Raw genomic sequence first — 22228 nt, 5'->3', positions numbered from 1 at the left:
CTGTGCAGGGCCAGCTCGGTGCCACCACACGCTGTGCCCCGTGTCCTTGCCTCACTCCTGCCCTTGTCACAGCTCTGTGAGCCGTGCTGCCTCTCTCCCAGCCCGGGTGAGCTGTCCCCTCCATGCTCTGGGGGCAGCACTGCTGAAGGCTCTTGGGCCAAGCTGGGCTCTCCTACAGAGGGCTGGCAAAGCAGTGACACCCAGAAACTCTGGACTGATGCTCACGTGAATGAATGCAGATGCATCTAAATAAATGAGAGTCTTATGAAGGTGGGGAGATTGGAAGGCAAATCCTGTTTTTCTGATGCAAACCAAGCACTGTTTAAATATTTAGAAGAATCAGATTGACTGTCACTATTCATCCACTGCAAGTAATCATTTATTTCTTCATTTTGGCACGGCTTTGTATAAAGTCTCTGGTCTTAAAGACCCAGAGTCACCTCATGTGGGTCCCAGCAAAGGCAGAAAAAGGTTTAGGGACTAAAATCCAAATAAAATTGGATAAATAAAAGCTTTCATTGCCAGGCAGTGAGGCAAAATCCCTCTGCCCTCAGCTGTGTGCACACACTCTGCTTGAAATCTGGAGCTGTAGGATATTGACAGCAGAAGTGTGGGAATATCCAGGCACAGTTCTGGGAAAATCCTCTATGTGCTGAATTCTGTGACTTGTTTGTGACCAGACTGTGGTTGCTGTCAAATGTCAGCTATTTTTTTTTTTTTTTTTGCTGAGTTTATTCTTGCTGGTTTTGTTGTTAGTATGTGAATTGTTCTTGTCCCAGCTCACTGTTGTGGTTCATCATCCAGCAGCTGAGTGAGGGGGCTGGTTTTGTGCTAGAGCCACAAAAAACTCTCGGCCATGTTATGTGAGGACCTTCACATTTGATCCTCCATCTCTGCAGCTCCAGTGTGCATTATGTCTTAGAGGGACATAAGGCAGCCTGGTTTTCTGCTCTGTTTCAGGGTATTTTGTATTCGGTTTTCCTCATGTCTACAGCACTGAATGCACCCTCTTGCCACCAGCAGTAGTTGTACCTTTGTAGCTCAGGAATCTGGGCACTGAAGGTTAAGGAATTCAGCAGGAGCCCCTATGTACCTCTATGGTGCAAACAGCTGCTTCCCAGGAGCCGGACTGCTGAGTTAAGAAACAGTTAATTGTTGTTTATTTTATTTTCGTGATCAAATTTAATCTCCTGTTTTATTGTTCAGCAGAGCTCTATAAATCTCATGTGACCCCACAGGACTTACCCAGCTCCTGAATTTCCCAAATCTTTCCCCTGCAGATAGTATCTCAGCCTGTTTCAACATATCCATCCCCCTTAGTGAGAACAAGAACTGCAGCAAGGACAAGGGAGGCTCTTTCAAAATGTTTTCAATTCCTTCCTTTTGGGGCCAGCATCTGTGGGTTGATGAGGGTTAATGATGGAAGTGTAGGGCCAGGGAAGGGACAACATTCCCTTAAGGAACCAAAAAAATTTCTACTCCCAAACACAAACTGAAAGGAAAAGGCTAGCAGCCAAACCAGACCATCTTGCATGCCCTTGCAGGCCTTAATTCCTTCACAAACATGTGCAAACTCAATAAAAAGAACTGGCTAAATAAAAATCCCCATGCAGAGAGAAAGATTTTGATCCTCTGTTAAAACAGTTTGAGCGGAAAGGATTTTGCAGCCTCTCCGTTAATCTGCTGATCACGTGGCTGAAAGCGATGCCCTTGAGGCACTATCAAGCCTGTTGTTGAATTGATTGGTCAATAAAAAAAGAAAGGAGAAAGAAAAAAAAAGAGTAGAAGTTGTGCTCTTTTATTAGTAGAGCTAAATCCTCGCCTGCAAGTCTGGGTAATCTTCCATGAGGAGTGCGCTGGGGTTTTTCTCATCATCCTGTGAAGGCTGAAATGGACTTCTGAAAAAAGAGAGGTTTCTAATCAGCCTTCTTCGAATTTGTATTGCTGATTCCTGGAAAATGACTAGCAGCCAGGAATTAGTTGTAGGTGTGAATCAGAAAGCAGCAGTGGCCTTTGAAAACAGGTGAATAAGTTTTGCATACCTGTGGGCTGCTATTGCGCATTCCTGTGGCTAATATAGCTTGTTACTCAGCCCCCAAATGTCGATGCTTTCAATATCTGCCTTGTACAACTCTAAGTGCATTGTAAGCATCCACTGTGTCCACCTTACTGGGGTGTTGCCAATTTATTGGTTTTGATACAAGTATCCACCAGTAGAGAATGGTGGATATGACCCAAGGACTTTCCCAATTAATCTTCCAGTTGGGCCCAGTGAAGGAAGCAGCCAGATCTTCTCCCTTCTCTGAACAGCATTTGCAGCACTGCAGAATTTTGGGAATGGGTCTGAACTGGTCAAGGATCCAGCTTCCCTTCAGGGAGATGAGCTGTATAGTGATTCTGTAAAAGAGCCGTGAAATAACAAAATTTAAACTTGTAAAAGGTTTAGTGGTTTAAAATTGGGTACCCAACCCTTTTTGTTACATAAACTTCCTTTACAAAAAGATACTCTGCTGTGTCCTTAAATTGTGCCTGCTGCATTTTATGTACTCACACTTCTATCTGTGTGTCACCTGTGTACAAACAGAGCAGGAGGGTAGTTACAAACGAAATAGGGTCCTTTCTTTTTATAACATGGCTGTAGCTATTTCTTTTTTTGAAAGGAAGTAAGCTTTTCAAAGTTCATGAACTCTCCTTCAGCTTTAAGTCCTGCATCCATAGTTTAAGTTCCTAGCAGAGACCATGACGCAAAGTAGAGGAGAGAGGAGCCAGGGTAGGAAGTGGCAGAAAGTGAGCCCTGAGCCAAGACCATGGCAAAGCACGAGACATCCTTGGGGGATACTCAGGGCACCCTCAGAAAGGTCAGTCTTTTGCTTTTTGTTTTGCTTGTTCATTTTTAAAGCTCCTTTGCCCCAGAGAAAACCCACTGGCCATAGTGGGGAGGTGAAGGAGACGCATTTGGAGAGCAGTTCCCTGAGGTGATGGGCTTTGACTCAGGCCTGCAACCTCTTGTGCCTTTGCTACTTTCTGATGGTGCTGCATCTTGACGTGGCAGTGCCCTCACCACAGATGGCTGCATGCACAAGGAAAACAGCCCGGGCTGGGAAGTTCCCTTCCTTCTTGCTACCTGCTTCAGATGTGGTATGATAGAACAAGCAGAAGGCTGGGTAGACAGAACATGAATAATCAGTGGTAACCAAGAATCTCAAAGACAATGAGATAATTTCTTAAATATCTTTTTTTGCTGTCCCTCATAGCTGAAAAAAAATCATCCTTCCGTAAAAAATCCAATTCTACAAATAACATCATCAGCCCAGTTTCATAATGCTTATATTTTGTCAGCTGCTGATTTGACTCTGACGACTTAGTTAAAGAAGATTTCTGCTAAAAATATATCAGCCCACTGCTTGAAATGCTTTTACCACCAGGCAGAAATGGAAGGATGAGTATTATAAACATAATGAATAGCTTTGTTTACCACGAATACATGTCAAGAGGGGAAATGTTGTCTATTTACATTCCTGATGCCCTCACGATCACAGTGTATTTTGCTCGCCTATTAAAATGTTTATTTTTCGCAAGAGCTACATTAATTGAATTTTTTTCATTTCTGTTGAAGGCTCTTACTGGTGTTACACAGCTCAGGGGCAGGGGTAGGTGTAAGTCCTGGGCTGCAGAGAAATCTTGCAAACTGCAAACCATGCAGAAAGAAGTGAAATGCCAGCTGAGTGTGCTGACAGCCCGTAACAAACAAACCATCGGGGGAACACCTTATTCCTGTCTATCACTTTGAAATCAAAGCTGACGAGGTTAACTGTGTCACTGCCAATCTTTTCCACATTTTCCCTTTCTGTCACAATCAGCAGCCATTCCACACTAAGCCTGTAAATGTGCTACTTAAACTCACAGCTTGTTTCATCCAGTCCTAGGAGTATCAGCACTAGCGAAGATGGGATAGCACCAATTTCTAACATACAAATGAAGAACTTCACATCTGTTTTAGCTGTGAAGTTATTCATTATTATTTTCAATTTAACTTTTAAAAAAATCTCTTTCAAATTCAATAAAGTTACCACAAAATTTTCTCCTGACTTGCAGACTTACAAAGACTGTGGCAGAAATTAGCTCTGCTTTGTGACAGGCCAATGCAAGTGTGCTCCCTTTTCTTACTGTAATACTCGTGGGTTTCCTTTCTATCATCCATTTAGCCTAAAAATACCTTTTTGCAGTTTGTGGGTTTCTTTTTCATCATCCATTTAGCCTAAAAAAATTCTTTCTCCAGTTTGCAAGTTTCCTTTCTATCATCCATTTAGCCTAAAAAAAATCCTTCTTCAATTTGTGGGTTTTCTTTTCATCGTGCATGTAGCCTAAAAATGTCTTTCTTCAGTTGTCAGGCTGCCTTCTTGGATCATGATGAGAAATTTGAGGATGAGCTCTGCTGGTTTGCATTAGCTGCCATTGATTTGATCTGTGTGTAATACAAGAGCGTGGAACTCTTCTGACGTTTTGCGCTGACTTTGCAGAGGCAGAGAGACGTAGGAAAGGTTGAGGCAATGTGGAGCAAGGTCTTGCGAACAACTGCTACTTAATGCTCTCTTGCAGAAGCTCAGCTCCCTTTCTCTGTTGCCACTGGGGCTGCTCCTCTTGGTTTGGAGGCACAGAAGGAGGCTCTTCACCCACAGCTCATTATGGTCTGGAATGCTGAGCGTGACGGTTAACATAAGCCAGGAGATCTGGAAGAGGTTTGGATGTGTATATGGAGTGGAGGCTGGACCAGGAGCTCTGGCTCTCTTGAGAAGACTGTGCAGAGGGAGCAGTTTCTTTCTACAAACCTAGGAACAGCAAATGCAGCAGGCCTCATGGAGCCTGGTGGGAACGCCCCAGGAAAATAGCAGCTTTCTTATCCCTTGCTGTGCCTTGAATCTCTCAATAAATATTTTGCAATACTTCCATTTTATATTTCTATTCCATCTCAGAGAAGCAGAAGGGAGCAAGTTAGAGCCCCAGAAAAATATGGCAGAAAAGCATTTAAGATGGCAAGCACTTATGTTTGGTGTTTGCACACTCACAGCTGCCCCCCCACACTGCTGGCCTCTCCCAGAACCACTGTCACTGGCTCGTAGCTCCACCTGCAATTCTGACCCCACTAATGACAGTGATGACACTTCCCCCAACTTGAAACGGGGCGTGACTTTCACCACTAGCTTCTAAAATTGGCCATTAATCAGATTTAGTGGCTTAGGAGCAGTATAAAGAAAGCCAGGTTGGAATCAAATGGAAGAGAGGCTGACTGCTCATTGTTGCTGCAGTGATGGCCAGTGAATATTCTGAAGACCTGAATGGATTTAGGGTTTGAATTCTACTGGAAATCCTGACACAGTCAGAAATCTCATCCTACAGCTAGGCAGCTGCCCTTAGTTTTTTCTCCAAGATTCTGGCCTCAGAATGCAAACAGCTTTTCACAAGTCAAGATGTTTTCTTTAATCCTCTCTTCTAATACCTGGATTTCTTGTTCTGAGCCATCAAGATCCAGCTATGCCAATGGCAAGTGAGGTTGTAGGATATTTTGGAGCAGGCATCTCCTGAAAAGACAGGGAAGCACTAAGCCCTTTCAGCAAAGCCCATACCCTCATTTAAAATACCCTGTGAAATGTCAGCCACCCTTTCCCAGAGAAGACTAATTCAAATGGAACTGGCAAAACCAAGAGCTGGTAGGATGACAAACAGTCTGCCTTACCAGGAAAGGACTAACAGATCTTATCTTTCACATCATAAGAAATTCTGGGAAATGTTACAAGTCCTGTTTCTGTACCTCAGAGAGAGAGAAGGAGAGAGCAGGGAAGAAGAGAAAATATTTAAACCACAGGACAACATCAGCACAGGAACAAGCTGCTGTTTCCTAGCTGGGCATCAATTTGTTCTAGAAGTAAAATGTTTTCCAGGTACTGGAGAAGTGAGGATGTGGACTTAGAATTGGTGGGAACACAATAAGCTTAGTGATTCATAGGACATAGCTTGTTAAATTATAAATGATGCTACATGAGACAGGGAGCTGCAATAACAGGGAATTTGATTCACAGCAGCCTGTTCTGTTCAGGTCCCTGCTCAGGTGCTGCCAGTAGATGTGGTGCCCACTCCCCCTAAGAAGGTTTCTTTCTTCACCCTGCCCCTCTCTGCCTGGTTGCTCTGCCAGATTAACAGAAGAACCATTTTTGCCTTGGATGTTTTGCTGTTTCTGTGGGAAAGGAAAAAAAAAAAAAAAGAAAGGAAAAATGTGTGGGTATATAGGTGCAAAAATGACTGCAAGGAGATAACACATCGAGAGTTTGTTTTCTTTTAGCGGTGAAGTAAAATGGATAGAAAGTCAAGTTTCTATTGCTCGGAGGTGACATTGTTACAAAATGGCTGTCTCTCGCACGGTGTTGTGTTTTTGAGGCTGGGAGCTGGTGGAGCAGCAGGTGGGTGTTGGAGGAGCCTGGTGGAGCAGCTGTGTTGTCTGCCAGCTGACAGGACAGCACCCACCTGCCTCGGACTGGGGGGGCTGGCAGGGGTGCCACTGTGGCTGCACAATCACCAGCGTTTATCCCAAAGTCCCAGGTGCCCTGGAGCCCAGGCAAGGCGCTGGTCCATGCCCTGGAACACCTGCAATTCAAGTAGGACAAAACAAGGGCAAGATAGGAAGGAAGAGAAGGGTTTTATCTGTGTTGTGGGGATGGGAGGCAGATTCAGTTGTTAGACTTGGAGAAGCAGTCCCATCAGAGGGTATCCAGGACGCCTGCACGGTGCTGATGGATGGAGCCAGCAGCAGGAAACCCAACACCTGCTGCAACTCACACAGCTCCAGGGATCTGCCTGCAGGCAAGGCAAGGCAAGCAAGCCCCGAGAGTAAAATGATTGCCGAAGGTGATGCAGGAAGACAGGAACAAACTAGGAATTACCTGTCTCTCCTGAATTCATATTTGCAACATCTCAGTGCCTGTCTTGTCCTAAGTCACTGTCTGACAAGCCCTCATTGGTAAGCATTACTCTTTGCTGAATATCAAGCAAGAATTTGGAGTGAAATTTGTTACTATCCCTATACTCTGTCAGCCTGGGCTGTGGAAGTGGGCCCAAAGGCTTGCAGCAAAATGCTGTGAGACTGCAGCAGGAGAAAGATGAGGTGTCTGTGCCTTGGGTAAAGGCTGACAGACCCTACAGAAACAGTGCTCCAGCTTTTTGGTTTAATCTCTACCACAAATGTTTAAAAGTTGTTTCTTTGGAAATGAGAACTTTGCTAAAAATCTTGCAAACAAATTGGACCCATGCAATAGGTGCTGGAGAATTGAACAACAGACTTCCTACAAGACTTTCTTTCAAATCTATTTAAAATTTAAATCTAAATTAAAATTCCGACTAACTTTTCATTCTTACATTTTATGCCACAGTGTCAAATGTTTAAATAGGATTTTTCATTACAAAATTATCTCATTTCCTCTCCAAGTGCTTTCAGATCAGTTAAAATAAAGTAAGAGCAAAAGCAGGGCATGTTTAGTTACAGACAGTATTAATTTTGGTAAGCTCTGTGTCAAAGAAGATGGAGATGACAGAAGTCAGAGAAGCTGGAGCTTGTGAGGGCTGTTGTTGAGAGCCCACAACCTATAAAAACTCCATTCCCAACTCCCCTCAGTTTCTCACCAGCTGTTGCCTGTCACACCGGCTGTGGGCAGCACACACGTGACTTTCCTGGCTTTCTGTGGGGATCTGCCTTCCAACACTCCATCCTCAGCACAGCTTCAGGGGGAGCTGCTGGTGTAGGTAACACACACAGGGAATGGTTCCTAAGCATGCCTTTGCAGGAGGTTCACACTTTTCATGTCCTGTCATTCCCTGCTGGTGTTATCAGGCCGTTCCTGGGCTTTGGGGTTAATGCCAGAGCATTTCCTATAAGCCAGCTGCCAGCAGCCCTTTAGGGAAGGCCTGTGAAGATGGTGGATGACATGGCCAATGCGCTGGCCAGGGGAGCTGTAGAGAGCTCCCTGGGCAGTGCCAGTTGTCGAGGAGGGCCAGCAGGATAAAGGATGTGTCCTGTGACAGAAGGATCCTAAGTATCCCCAACGCTGTCTTGTGCCTGACACCACAGAGGCTGAACACCCTTTGCATGGCACTTGGGAAGCCAAATGAGGGGAAACACTGGGGAGCAAGGATGACCCCCTTTGTCTCCCCCTTTGACAGTGTTTCTTCTTCTACCAACAGCCAGACAGTAGCAGCAACCCAAATTCCACCCTTAAATGGCCCTACATCCATCCTGAGACACTTGATTCAAAGTCTCTCCTCGGGTTTTCTGTGGTTCTATAAACACTGCAACACTGTGGTAATGCTTTCAGTCCTACAAGAAAGAGGCGCAAGGAGTGGGATTGCCCAATTCTGACGTTTTTAGTAAAATACGCCAATGCAGTCATCTTCTGGCTACAAATATCTATGGGAAGAGTAGATGTGTCCTTTAATAACAGAGAGAGTGCTTAAAAAAAGAACATTTTATTGCTGTGTTGCCTTCACCCCAGTAAATTACAGCATTTTCATTTTCCTGCATTTATTGCATTGAAATGTTTATATCACTGTGAAGCAAATATTTGCTTTCAAAGGTCAGTCGCTGTATCTCTCTTCCTCTGGGGACAGACGTAGGTCTCTCTGAGCCTTCAGTATTACTCCATACAGATTATATAACGTTCTTGCTGAGGGATCCTTTACTGCATCTTGGCACTACTGAGATAGCAGACGCAGAATTCAAAGCATAATAGGCAGTGCCTTTCCATTAGGTAGTCTATATTTCTCTCTAACATTGTCTGTGGTGCTTGTGTATGAGCCCTGGCGTAAGGGACGAGACTGTCTGCAGGGAGTTGGATGTAAATGACCCAAGTGCCTGCAGTTGCTTGCATTGTGTAGGAGACACAGAGTGCAGCCTGGAACATGCTGTACACCGTATTTTGTAGCAGGGTTTGGGCTTTTTTCTCCTTTTCAAAGAGCACCGGGGATGTTTGTGTGTGAACCCAGAGGACTTCCTTTTCCGAAATGGAAAAACCAAGGTCCACGTTAAATTTTGAGGCTGAATTTGTATAAGCATTACCAAAAGTACAAACACAAATTGAGTGAATGTAGGGTCTGTAACTTCTGTAGCAACCTTTTTTTTTTTTTTAAATCAAATTTTTAGATTGAAAGAGCTTAACATATTACATCCTTACTTTGGTTTTCTGATTAGTCATCTCTGCAGGGACTGTAGATAAAATAAAATGTAGTTTAAGTTAAAAGTACTGAGTACACTTTGGGGGGTTTATTCCAGTTATATTAGAGATTCCTAAGATAATTGTAGGATTTTGACACTTGGTTCAAATTAACTTCAATGAGAACAGAATGGAAAATATCAACTAGTAACAAAAATAAATTCTGCAAGGAATTTATTACCCTAAGTTCTTGATATTATCTTAGGCCTGTTTCTGTTCTACTTAAAGAAGTGCAGGTTTCAGTGGGCCTGAGCCAGAACTTATGCTTTTGAAAGTCTGTCTAGTATCAGTAAGAGCAAATTCATCATGGCTTAACTTTCCTTGACCATTCCTGCAATTGTCAATTTTCAATGTTTTAAAACATCAGGAGTTTTAAATAACAGCTTTTTATAGGTGTGCCTAAGAAACACTATAGATGGAGAGCTGTTACTTTGTACCTCAGAGCAATAATTCCCTTTAAAACATAATTCTTCTTTCACCAGGATTTTTATTGATAACAGGGTTTGTTGTTGGAAATTCATGACACTGGAATGGCATTTCAGCCTAAACAGGAGTTTTCAAGGAAACTCCTATCTCTAATCTGTCCTATTCCACATTACAAATTGCAAAATCTGAAAAAAAATTTAAACTCATTCCTTTACTGATTTGCACACAGTGTGATAAACTACATATATTTTGTATATATGTATACATATATACAAAATATATGTAGTTTATCACACTGTGTGCAAATCAGTAACCTTATTGATTCTTGGGCACGGTTCTCTATTAAATAAAGTTGAATCAGCACAGCTGCGGGGCACTTCTGTTTATGACTAAAACTTGATGTAAAATGACTTGTCTGGAAGAATGCTTTTTGCTATTTCTCAATCTGTGCTAAGTGCTTTACAAACACCAAACAATCTCAATAAGCCTGTCAAGTTTGATCACTTGCTGCGCAACATCTCTCTGCTTACAAGCTCTGACACTTTTTTTAGCTTGATGCAAAATAAGACACGTCTGTCACTAAGATGCCAACTGATGGCTCTAACAAACCAAGAAGGGTACCTAAAACAACCCCACAAGAGCATGGAGTGACAGGACAAGGGACAGTGGCTTCAAACTGACAGGTAGTAGGTTTAGATTAAATGTTAGAAAGAAATTCTTGACTCTGAGGATGGTGAGTCACTGGAACAGGTTGTCCAGGGAAGTTGTGGATGCCCCATCCCTGGAAGTGTTCAAGGCCTGGTTGGATGGAGCTCTGAGCAACCTGGTCTAGTGAAAGGTGTCCCTGTCCATGGCAGGGGGCCAGTATGAAATGATCTTTAAGGACCTTTCCAACCCAAACCATTCTGTGCTTCTGTAAAAGTCTCTCCCCATTTGTTTCCTTTTAATTTTGCACCACCCAGCACCACCACGGGCTCATGATCAAAAAAAAAAGAAAAAAATTGTAAGGAAAACATCAAAAGTCAGGCTAGAATCTACCAGAGAATGGAATTTGCTGTGATTTTTTTTTATCTGCAGAGACTGACCAACAGTCAATAAATAAATTGCTGTTGTCAGTAGAAGCCCTCATGTCACCTCCACTCACTTACAGGTCTGTAATTATTCAGCTCACACTGGATATGCTTAGAAAATGAACCAAATTCCCTCCTAGCATCCCACCCTCTCACTGATGCATCACCTCCCACTTTACAGCTAGTGAGATGATACCAAGAGACACAGAGCAGAACCACTTTCCTGCCCATCAACATCTATACGTATTTACCAGTTAGATCAGTCCCAAAGTCCTAAACAAATTGTCCTGATTTAGGCTCCAGCTCAGTGCTACTCCTCTGCCAGCACAAGTGTAGCCAGGGGTCCAGGCAAAGGAGAATATTTTAACCAGATGCTCAAAAACTAGATCCACAGACTCAGTCTTGGTATTCTGGTAGAGAGGCTATACCAGAAATATTTCTGCTCTGGGTTATGCCTCAGTCTGGGGAAAAACCACAATTTGTGAAGCAGTGACCAGTGCTAGAGCCAGCCAAGTGGGACAGGAGTTTGGAGCATGGCTCTTTACCAAAATAACTTCTTTTTATCCTGGCTGAGCATGCTCCATTTGCTGGCCAGGAGCAGTGTTTCACTGGAGCTGAGTGCTGTGAAGGGCACCACCAGCACAGCTGCGGAGTGGGAAGGTTGGGGTGGCCTTGAGAGTATCCCCACACCTTCACATGCCCTTCAGGAGAGACCAGTTCCCGGTTTATCTTTTCTTCCTAAATATCCAAGTGCACCATGCTTTTGTAAAGCTCATTTCCTGCTCTTTGTGAGCATCCTTGAAGTGTCCGATACCAGCCTGAGTATTAGCCATGAAATTAAGCTCTGCCCTTGCACAGCTGGGCTTGCAGATGAGTTGCCTAAGCTTGGTCCTTCACACTGCTGTGACCATGCAGCTGGCAGGACCAGGTGGCCTCCTTCTGCAACAGACATTTAGGCTCCTACACATGGTGTGACCCATCACAAAATGCCAGCCTCCCTCTGACAAGGATGTGGCGATGTGCGCAGTGATGAAAGTAGAATATCGTGCCAATAGCTGCAGGGCTGACTCCTCAAGATGGATTTCTTCCTGCTGTAGCTTCAAAGAGGAAAAGCAATCATGAGTGAGGGCACAGCTAATGTGAAGGCATGAAGGTCACATATTCCCTCTCAGATAAGAAAAACAGCAGATCTGTTGCTGAAGCTGCAGAGGAAATGCAAGGAGCTATCTGCTTTCCTTACATCTTTCTAAGCAAACAGGGTGTGATCCAGGAAATATCCCTGCCGCCCAGCTATACCTGCTCATACTCCTGATGTCCTTATGGAGAGCACCATCAAAGAGAGGGATGGTTTAATCTCCAATATGTAGCAACTTCTATTTTAACAGAGTTGTTATTGCTAAAATTTTAGAGCCAAGCTCTGCCCTGACTTATCTTGTTTAATAAAGGCTGCACTTATCGCAAAGACAGGACAGAAAACAGCCCCCGGGATCCTGCCTTCTTTAGAGCAGCTTTGCTGAAAGGGGCTGCTTTTGTCCTCTTTCTGTAATTGAGCATGTTGGCATCTGCTTTATGGCTGTTTACTTGCAGTCTCCCACAACTTCCCCACCTCCTCTGCACCTGCAATTAGGTTTTCCTGCAATGAACAAATCTAACATTCAGTGAGCAGTAATTTGCAATGTGCCATGCTTGAATCAAGCAAAGAAATAAGCCAGTGTTGTTGTTATAAAGACCTGACAGATGGTAGGAGGGCCCGCCTTTCTTAATCAAGTCATGCTCACTAATCAGAGCTAGCTTGAATTTGTAACAAAAAAGAAACTCTACCAAATTGAGGATTAATGGGCTGCGTCCTGACCTCTGGTTAGGACCAGCTCAGGGGTGTCCCTCTGTATCAAGAGGGATAACGAACATCAGAATCTGACCCACTTTGTGGAGAAGTTGAAAATACCAGTTAGGTCCTACTGTCACTTCCCCCAAAATGAAGGGTTCTCCCATGTAGACGTCTCCCAGTCTAGCTGTAAATATTATTTCATAGTCTGAGCTATAGCATGGTGGATAAGTCATTAGCCAATGAAAATACGCAAAGTTTCATAGTCTTTACTTTAATTACAAATGTGTTAGCTGAGCATCCAGCCCTCCAAGCAATGCAGCTGAAACATAGGACGTGAGGGGCAGAGGCTTGACCTTGACCTTCTTCACATTAAGCCTTTCAATTCTAAAGAAGAATGAATGAGTTTAAAGATTGTTTCTGGCAGCAGATAGCATCTCCTGAGTGTCCAGCTTCTGTATGAATTGCATTTGAAAGGCTAAGACAAAAGGAAGGATTTACTCTTTACATTGCTATGCCAAATGAGATTTTGGGTGAGGACAGGGATGTAATAAAAGTGCTTTTGTGGGACTGATGTTTAAGCGTGGCTCCTAACTGCACTGTTTCTCTTCCTTTTGCTGTCTTCCAGGCTCACAAAGCAGCTGAGTGCAAATCCTGATCCGCAGCGTCCCCAAACACCCCCACAGCTAAAATGGCGGAAGACGCGGATATGCGCAATGAGTTGGAAGAGATGCAGCGGCGTGCCGACCAGCTCGCTGATGAAGTGAGACCAGTAGCTAAACCGGGAACCTGGGGCTGGGCTTGGTGTGAAACACACAGCCAGAAATAGGAGTCCATCCCACAAAGGATTTCTAGAGCTCTTTTCCATCAGCTTTGCACTGAAAGCGGAATTGGAAATGAAATGAGCTGGGGTAAAATTTAATGTTGTGCTCAGTCCAGATTAGGGAATTTATTGATCATGAGTTTGGTTTAGGTATTAGATTGTGCATCAATTTGACTGTCCTCAGAGCAAAAGGCAGCAATTTAATATTTTCTGAGGATTCCTTCGATTTGTCAAACCTATTAAATGTTAGAAGTCACCAATTAGGTTTCTGAAGAGTCATAGCTGAAAACCACAGACGTTATTTTTAAAGTGGAGCACCTGTAGTTCCGAGCAGCACCGCCACAGTGTGTGAGCAAGGGGAGACAAGGGGAGACTGCAGCTGCCTCGAGGTGTGCTACATTAGCAGTCCACAGAGCTGGAGATGGAGAGATCACCAGTGCCCAGCTGATGCCCTGATTTGGAGGGGAGGGAAAGAGTGCAGGGAAAACATCCTGTCAGCACGAGCCTGCACATTAGCACTGGAAAGTGTAACTTGCCAAATCTCAGTGTTTTTTCCTATTTTTTTTCAGTCCCTTGAGAGCACCCGCCGAATGCTGCAGCTTGTTGAAGAGGTAAGGACTTGCATTTCATTTCACTTCCGTTGCGAGCAGAAGTGATGGAGAGCCTGACACTGGAAGTGGCTTTGTTTAAATTCGCATTGCTGGGGCCTGGCCATGGCTTTACGTGCCACTGTGCCTGCTCATCCCTACCCCTCACTAGGGCTGTGCAAGACATTGTTCCCTGGTTTCCAAGGCACTGGTTTGGTCATACCTGAGGCTGCATTGAGACAGGATTCTGGAAATAAATGAAGGAAACAGCCTCTGAAGGTGACCTGGAGTCAGGGACAAGTGGCTGAGTTTGCTGCAGAGCTCTGGGAGCCTTGTGCCAGGACCACTCTCACGTCCTTGGCATAACACTGCAAGAGGGGAAGGTGAGAAGGGTCCTTGATCCATTTTCCCAGTCTGCTTTAAATACTTCCCTCTCCATAAACACTTGCAGCTATTTATAGAACATTTGTCAGCACAGCATTTAAATGCTATTTCTTTGTGTATCTCTGAAATATTTATCAGGATTTCAAGGCTCATGAGATGTCCTAGATTGACCACTTTGGAGTTCTCTGATTTCCCATGGTGCTAAGGAAGGGGATCGTGGCTTGGTCCTCACAGCAAATACCTGCCTGGAGGGAAAAAAACAATTCAATCAGGCCGTATTTCACCTTCTCCACAATAAAGGGGTTGAGAAGTTGGGAAATCTCAACTCAGTTTAGTTTAGAGTGTTCAGCTATCAGGTGATGGAAAACTTTGCTGCTGCCTGACAGGACATATTATTTTCAGGCACCATGCAAGCCCTGGTGCTGGAGCTGGTGACATTTTTAATCAGGGTCATCAGCACTGACAGTCCCAGTACTCCTGACAACCAGAGGAGTCTCCAGCAGAGACACGGGAAGAAAATTACATCAGGTCTGGTTCAGGAACAAGAACAACCCCAGCCGTAGGCTTTATGGCCTTGAAATCAATCACCACTGTGAAGATCAATGGAGTCCAGTGGAGACAAAATTAAATTTCCACGTACAGACAGACAGATGGGTCACTGAGCATAGTCAGCATCGCTTCTCCTCCACAAACACTCTAGATCAGGGCCCCTTGCAGCCAAAACACTCTCTTGTCTCACGAGCAATCTGTCCCTTTTTGCTGCTCAGTTCCCTGGACATGCCATTCCTAACCACCACTGACGTCAGCTCTGTGCTGGATGCAGCTCCTGCTGAAATCTACTCAACAGCAAGGAAGAGAGGCTCATATGAGTACCCCCACAGCACAAGGCAGGAGAGCCTGCTGCCCCAAAACGCCTGGGATCTAAATAGACAAGGCAGATGATGAGTGGGAAGGAGAGGCGCAGGAAAGGGAAGTGATTTGCTCGGGGCCAAGCCATCAGTAAATATCAGCCCTGCCTCTCCTGAGCCGTATCTGTGTGGCCTGTGCGCTGCCTGAGTCTTCCTAACATATTGAACCAGCATATTGTGAATGCCACTGGAATTTCAGTACTAAATCACAGCAAATGGCAAAGTGGGAGGAGAACTGGGACTGCTGAATTTACCAATGAATTTATAGCACTCTTTGGAAGAGCTCGGTGTCTCTGGACCTGGCGTTTTTTCAGATACCACAATATCTTCCTGCCCAAATAGAGAGGCTGCTAAAACTAGCACTGAGTAGTCAAGGGAGTTCTTCTAAAATGAGCTGAATATTATTTTCACTAATGTGACTACAGGAGACCTTTAAAATTCTTCTGAGGCCTAAACAGCTGGTTGATTATTCCAGTCTCTTTTCCTAGGTACTTTTTAAAAAAATGCAGCATTTAGGGAGTGAAAGATTTTATACCGAAAAGACAAATGGCGAGAGTATTTGAAATTGAACTTGCACTGCTCTGATTTAATAATCCTCCAAAATCCAATTAGGCTTCCTCACTTAGCAGAACCTGTCTAGTAGACAGAGATAGAAAATAATAGAAAGAATTCTTTTCACTCTGTTGTCTTGACACAGCAGATCTGTTCTTCCTTTCTTAGGAAAAGGATGCCTCCATGTTTAAGCATTATTACTGTGTACATTTGTATGGATTAAACAGACTGACTGAACTCCATCCTTGAGCCAGGAGAGTGCTGTCCATCCAAGGAAGCCCCATAGCCATCTAAGACCTAATTGCAGGTCATAGCCTGGGGACATGTCCCCAGCGGACACGCCCTGCTTGCCCCAGAAGACAATTCAGAGTTTGGAGACTAAGCCCCGATGCTGTTCTCAGGGAACATGGGCAAGGAAAATCAAGGATGTCATTGTTTCTTGGTTTTATAAGCCAGATTTGCAAGAAGCTGATTTTTCCAGTTCTGGTACAAGAAGGGAGTCAAGAAGTGTTACAAAAGCAGCCCCAGCTTTGCCCCAAGGCAGCTCCGTACTGGAATAGCAGATTCCAAAGCCCAGTTTGCTCCATGGTGCCCATTGTGTCCAGGCAGTGCAGCTAATCTGCACTGACCAGCGCTCTTTTGAGCCACTCAGTGCTATCAAGACCTGTATTTTATGATGATGCTCTGCAATGTTTGGGCCAAAACATAAAATAAAAATGAAGTGAGGCAGAACAAGTGAGACTAAATAGAGTTTGTAGCTGACCTTCTTTTTGTGTTCAAGCTTTTTTTTTCTCTGAGGCAACATTATGCAATGCAGAATATCACATGCAGGAAGAAAAGCTGGAATTTTGCTCCCATCTCCCAGTGCCACTATCATGGCCTTTAAGGAAAATCAGTTGTGGTAGTATAGGGGAAAAAAGGATGTTTTATAGCTATGAAGCAGCAAGGAAAAAATAACAAGATCAGTAGTGGTAAAAGCTCAGAAGAAAGCACTTAGGATTGTACAGACAAAAGGGCTGTTTTGTACATTTAAATCCAGACAGCACTGTCTTCTCTCATGTGAGATGAGAGTGAAGTATCGAAGGTGAAATGCTGAGCTATAAATGTTTGATTACTGGTGCTGCCCTATGCAGGATACTGAACACACAGAATGCCAATTTACCAGCTGTGAGGGTGCCCTGACATTTATTATCACAGCCAAATGCCTCTTAGTCTGAAAAAAACAGAAGAAAAAGTGCTCTATTAATTTAGAGTTTGGCCCAAACCTTGTCAAAGCTGATTTGAAACTTACCTTTGATATCATTAAACCTATTGGAAGTACTGAACTATTGGAAGCATTCTCCTGAGAAAAGTGTTTTAACCAGTGTAATTGCACATATCTGGCATGAGGGAATGTGATCCACAATTCTGGCCTCTCTTCCTCCAGTGCAGGATTGGCCCCCTTGGTGTGTGCTAGCCAGGGGGATAGCAGATTCACGTGGGCTGGGATGTGCCTTACCAGGCAGAGCAGCAGCGTGTGCCTCTTTAATCAGGGAGACATCGGAGCGTTAACAGCGTGACAGGGAACCTGGAGCAGGAGCTGAGCAAATTCATTGCTACGGATGACTAAAAAATGTTTCTTTGACCACATTTTTGTCTTTAGGGTGTTGACAGTTCTCTTTAGTGTCTGTGGGAACTGCTAGCAATGTCAGCCTGTCCTGGTACATAATTGTCTGTATTAATTTATTCAAAACAAACTCTAATTCTGGATTAAAGCAAAATTCTTCATCGAAGTGGAAGTTTATGTGTTCTTCACATAACTGAGAGTGTATATTTGTCTTTCAGGATACCTCCTGAAATGCAGGGAAAGTGATTTCCAGAGTTTGGATTCTCTATCTGATACAGCATCCCCTTACAGCATTAGGAAAATCTTCACTCAGGCTAAACCAAAATTTGAGTAGCTGCCTTTGGTAGGATAGGACCCAACACACTGTGTTTCTGGAGGGACTGATGAGCCCTTTGAGAAGTCAGTCCAATTGTCTTCTCACTTTTATTTCCATCTTGGGAAATTAGGTTCTGTAGCAGCAATAACAAGAAATGATACAGCAATGCAATTCCCCTCCAAAGTGCTGGGCAAATTTTAGTGAACGTTTTGTTGCTGACATGCTTTCAGTGAAACCCTAACAAAAAATCCCAAACAAACAAACAAACAAACAAAAAACCCAAAGCAAAAGCAACCAAAATTTTTTAAAAAGCTGTTACAGAAGACTAAGAATAATGTCTATTAAAGCCTCCAAAAGGGTTCCCAGTAATGCTGTTAACCAGGCTTCACTGTAGCACTGACAGACTAAAGTATCTATGAGTTGTATTAAGCCCAAAGATTTAAAATCATATATTCTGGTTCTTTGATTAATAGCTCTGCCAGTGACCAAATGGAGAACCTGGGCATGTGCTTCATATAAATGATGCAGAATCCAAACCAGTACTGCTTGTTCATTTGCTTTTATTCAAGCATTAGAGCCTGGCTGAAAGATTGAAGGACATAAACTTTCCTGAAATGTACGGAGTCTGTTTCACCTAATGTGATACATTTTTAAGTCAGAAGTGTTGGCCTCCTGCCCTGAAGGGTTATCTCATGCGCAAAATTATTTTATATATTATATATTTTACCATCTGCAGAATACCTGCATTATGGATAAACAGAGGAAATCCAGGGCTGCCAGTTTAATGCCTCAACATTAGCAATTCTTGCTGTGCCATTTTCTTATAAAGGACAAGAATGTGAGAGTTTGGCTGCGCCATGGCAAAATCCAGCAGTCCAAATTCTCCTCTCAAGTGCAATGAGAAGACAAGGAGAGTCAGAAGTTGTTCTCAAAAGAGATGGGTGCTACAGATTAAAGAGCTGGATGAAAATGGCGTGTGCTCTATGAACTTTCTAGGGTCCTGTGAAAGATGCATTTCTCATCTCTCTGGCCTGACCTACCCTAAGCATTTCACTTTTCTGAGAACCCTTGTTTTGCTAAAATAATACAGGATTGCCTCTACAAGGACTGGAGGGTCTGAAGAGATTCCTCCACTGCTCAGGAGGGAAGAAACACTCTAATCCCAGGCAAGGTGGGAATTGAGCACACGATTTCATAACATGATGGACCCCACTAGTTCTATGAATTCATGGCTTCCCACACAGGGCATCACTGATATTGGGGAGCACTGGATGTGTGTGGGAATCCTTCCTGAACCCTCAGGAGCAGCCAGAGCCAAGCACAGTCACTGGGCCATGGTGAAGTGAGTCTGTAACCAAGGACTCAGAGGCAGAGGCTGTGAAACCTGTCCTTCTGGACTGGCACTTGACAGTAGAGCTTTCATCACCTCCTGTCACACACTGTCCCCACAGCCAGCTCGGGTGGCACCTGCTCCACTGAGACTCACGTGCCTGTGTTTGCCCCCTGAACACTCTTGTGGGACACATTTCTTCCCCTAGATTTCTTTAACTGAGGTCTTGTACTTTCCAGAGATGCCTCAGTCTGTTGTCCCTGGGGATCAGACACAGAGTGCTTCTCTCCTGCTCAGACATCTGGATGATGAACACATTTTTGGAATAGTTCTGTCTTACAGAGAAGTTTGGGTTTCTGTTGTCTAAGATATCAGCCATAATGGAAATACTGAGCTTTTAGAAAAGTCTGGGCCTATTTTAAATGCACAAACATGATTTATTTTTTGATTGATTTTACACATTTAATTCTTTTTGGGGAAAAGCTGTAAATTAATGCTTAATAGAAATTTGGAACAGAAGGAGATTGTCACTTGATGTCTGAATCACATCTCATCCTTTTCAGTCACCACCTCTTTATTAGCTTCAATATGCTTTGGATTAGACCACAGATGCAGACAAGTTTATTCATTGCACACCCTTTAATATTTTCACATTTGTGTTAATGCTGTGGCAGGCTGTTTGGAAGAGATACAGTGTTGCCTGATAAAATTAAATGGCGCTGATGATTGGGTAAAGAACAGAAAATTTCACCTCTTTTGCTCTGTGTAAGCATTTGATGTGAAATATAAACCATAGGGTCTAGTTCCTGAGCTCATCTCCCAGCACATGTCTTGTTCAGATCACTGGACATCTTAGCTCTGTAAAGGTGGTTTGCTTAGATGTTAAACACAGCAGGAAAATAAGGTCAGAGGGTTGAAGAGCAGTAAATATTTCTTAGCCCAACTATGTTTGATTCAGCAAAAATTTTTGGAGCTTAGTATTTGGAAAGGTCCCATGTCAGACTGCACCCTATTTACTGAAACACAAGGTGACTCAGGACCCAAGCAGCCTTCTAGTGTTTGCATGAGTTTCCATGTTTGTTAAAATACATACAAATCTGGGGGGGGGGGAGGGGGGAATTCCCTGGTTACCAAGAGTATAAAAAGATCCAATAAAAACTATTGTACAGGCAGTGCTTAGCAGACACAGGGTGCTTAGTGCCCCACAGAAAACATTAGCTCATTAAAGGTGGTTTCTTTATTCTAAACTGGCAAACCTAAGATAAGCCTCGCACCCTAAGTTTCAAAAGGCTGCAAAAATGAAGGCTGGCTGGGATTCAAGTAAATACAGTGACCTTGAAGGGAGAGAGAGCAGCAGTGGGCTCCTGGTAGATGGCTGACCCAAGGGCAGCAGGGTGCAGCAGACCTGGGGGAAGAAGGAGGCTTCTCTGGACATCTGGCAACTCACACAGGGACTTTTTACAAAGAGACAGCAAACCAGCCTGCACACATCTGATGCTTTTCCAGTTTCTGCAGTGATGTAGACATTGCAGACATGAATGGGGGTGCAGGGAGAGGCAGAGAAGGGCACAGCCAGAGGTATCTCATGTCCCTCTTGAGCCGAGCAGATCCTCTGGAAACACAGCAGGGCAGCACCAGCTGCCCAAGCAAACAGCCCTGAGTGTGGCAGGGCTGGGCTTGTGGCTGAGCCAGCGTGGGCTGTGGGAGCCTGGGAGGGCCCTGTGAGCGTGGGCAGGGCAGCTCATGGCCACAGACACTTCACTGCACCCACAAAAACTGATGGGCAGTGAGAAGGGCAGCTGGCAGGAAGGATAACATGAGGTCCTTGACTTGCCTCCAGGAGTGGTGAAAAGCAAGAGGGTCAGTCAGGAGTTTAGTTTACTGTTCCTGATGTAGCTGTGCAACCATGGGCATCTCCCTGCCCTCTGCAAAATCGACACCACCACCACCTTTATCTGTTTCACAGGAGCATGGATCACTTTCTGTTCATGGCAACAAGTAAATTACTGCTGCACATGTCCAGGTAGCTCTGCTGTCAAGCTGTCAGGCCACAGAGGACTTACTTCATCTGTTATTGACATGCAACAGTCAGGAGATCATTCAAGCCATTAATTATTCACAGATGTTATCACTGCTCCAAGCATAATGGAGCTGGTTTCCCCTTTGTAATTAAAAAGGAGATAATTTGATGTGTGGTTTAGCTGAGCACCACAGCACCCAGGAACCAGAGACACCTGATCATATCCCAGAATGATGATAACACATAATAAAAATTATACTTGTGAGAGGTGCCCTACCCCTGGCTCAGCTTTGCTCCAGCCCTGTATCCAGCAAAGGCAGTGTAAGATTCCCACTAAGCTCCGGGAGCAGAGGCAGATTCAGTGTGTAGGTGTTTTGAAAATCCTACCTTCAAGCTCAATTCAAAGTCCATTAATGCTAAAGGTGTCTGTTGACTGAATTAAAACTTGGCTCAAACCCATATCTATTAGATCACTGAGCCAAAAAATATGGCTTAATCCTATTAAATATTAGCCTGCTTTAAACTGGATTTCCTAAGTAGGTAAGCTTTCTGACTTCTGTCAGCAGCAAGAGCTGTGCACAAACCACTGTGCCACCTTCCCAAACGTTTGTGTCATACCTGTTTTCCCTGGGAATTTCTCCTGTGAGATTCACATCCACCTACAATATCAACACCCCCATCCTCCCCTCTCCTGCTTCCCTGGACTTGGAGATGAGCCTTCTCTTTTTAGAGATTACTCTTGTGTAAAGTGCTTGTTTTAATCTCAAGGTCCATGGCTTTGTGCTTTTTGCAGAAGTTCGGTATCCCAGTGAATCCAGAAGGACTGATGGTACAATGGAGAGTACCTAGCTCCTCACACAGTGTCCAGGCACATAAAGCCTTTGGACTGTGCCATCAGCCCTTTGTCATTCCTTTCACTGTTTTTCTTGTGTCTTCCTATGTCCCATACCAAGGACTGAGTGTTCCCTCACTGATCTCTCTTTCTCTCTCTCTCTCTCTTCTCCCCCTCTCTCTCCTTACCTTGCTACCACTATTGGGATGTAGAGTAAAGATGCTGGTATCAGGACTTTGGTTATGTTGGATGAGCAAGGAGGTAAGTTCAGATTGCTTCAGTAAGGAAGTATAAC

General features: G+C 44.1%; 1 protein-coding gene across 2 annotated transcripts in view; it reads left to right on the top strand.

The window, feature by feature from the left end:
- Positions 1 to 22228, top strand: part of SNAP25 (synaptosome associated protein 25) — a 61723-nt gene that overhangs the window by 19760 nt on the left and 19735 nt on the right. For both annotated transcript variants that reach the window (XM_005486826.4, XM_005486825.3), the window contains exons 2-4: positions 13204 to 13338; positions 13968 to 14009; positions 22146 to 22194. In XM_005486826.4, coding sequence (XP_005486883.1) covers positions 13267 to 13338; positions 13968 to 14009; positions 22146 to 22194 — 163 coding nt within the window. In that variant the 5' untranslated portion in view covers positions 13204 to 13266. The remainder of the gene's footprint in view (positions 1 to 13203; positions 13339 to 13967; positions 14010 to 22145; positions 22195 to 22228) is intronic.

The sequence above is a fragment of the Zonotrichia albicollis genome, chromosome 3 (assembly GCF_047830755.1).
Source record: "Zonotrichia albicollis isolate bZonAlb1 chromosome 3, bZonAlb1.hap1, whole genome shotgun sequence".
Lineage (NCBI taxonomy): Eukaryota > Metazoa > Chordata > Aves > Passeriformes > Passerellidae > Zonotrichia > Zonotrichia albicollis.
Note: the sequence above shows the minus strand (reverse complement) of the source record. Positions and strands in the feature narration are given on the sequence as shown.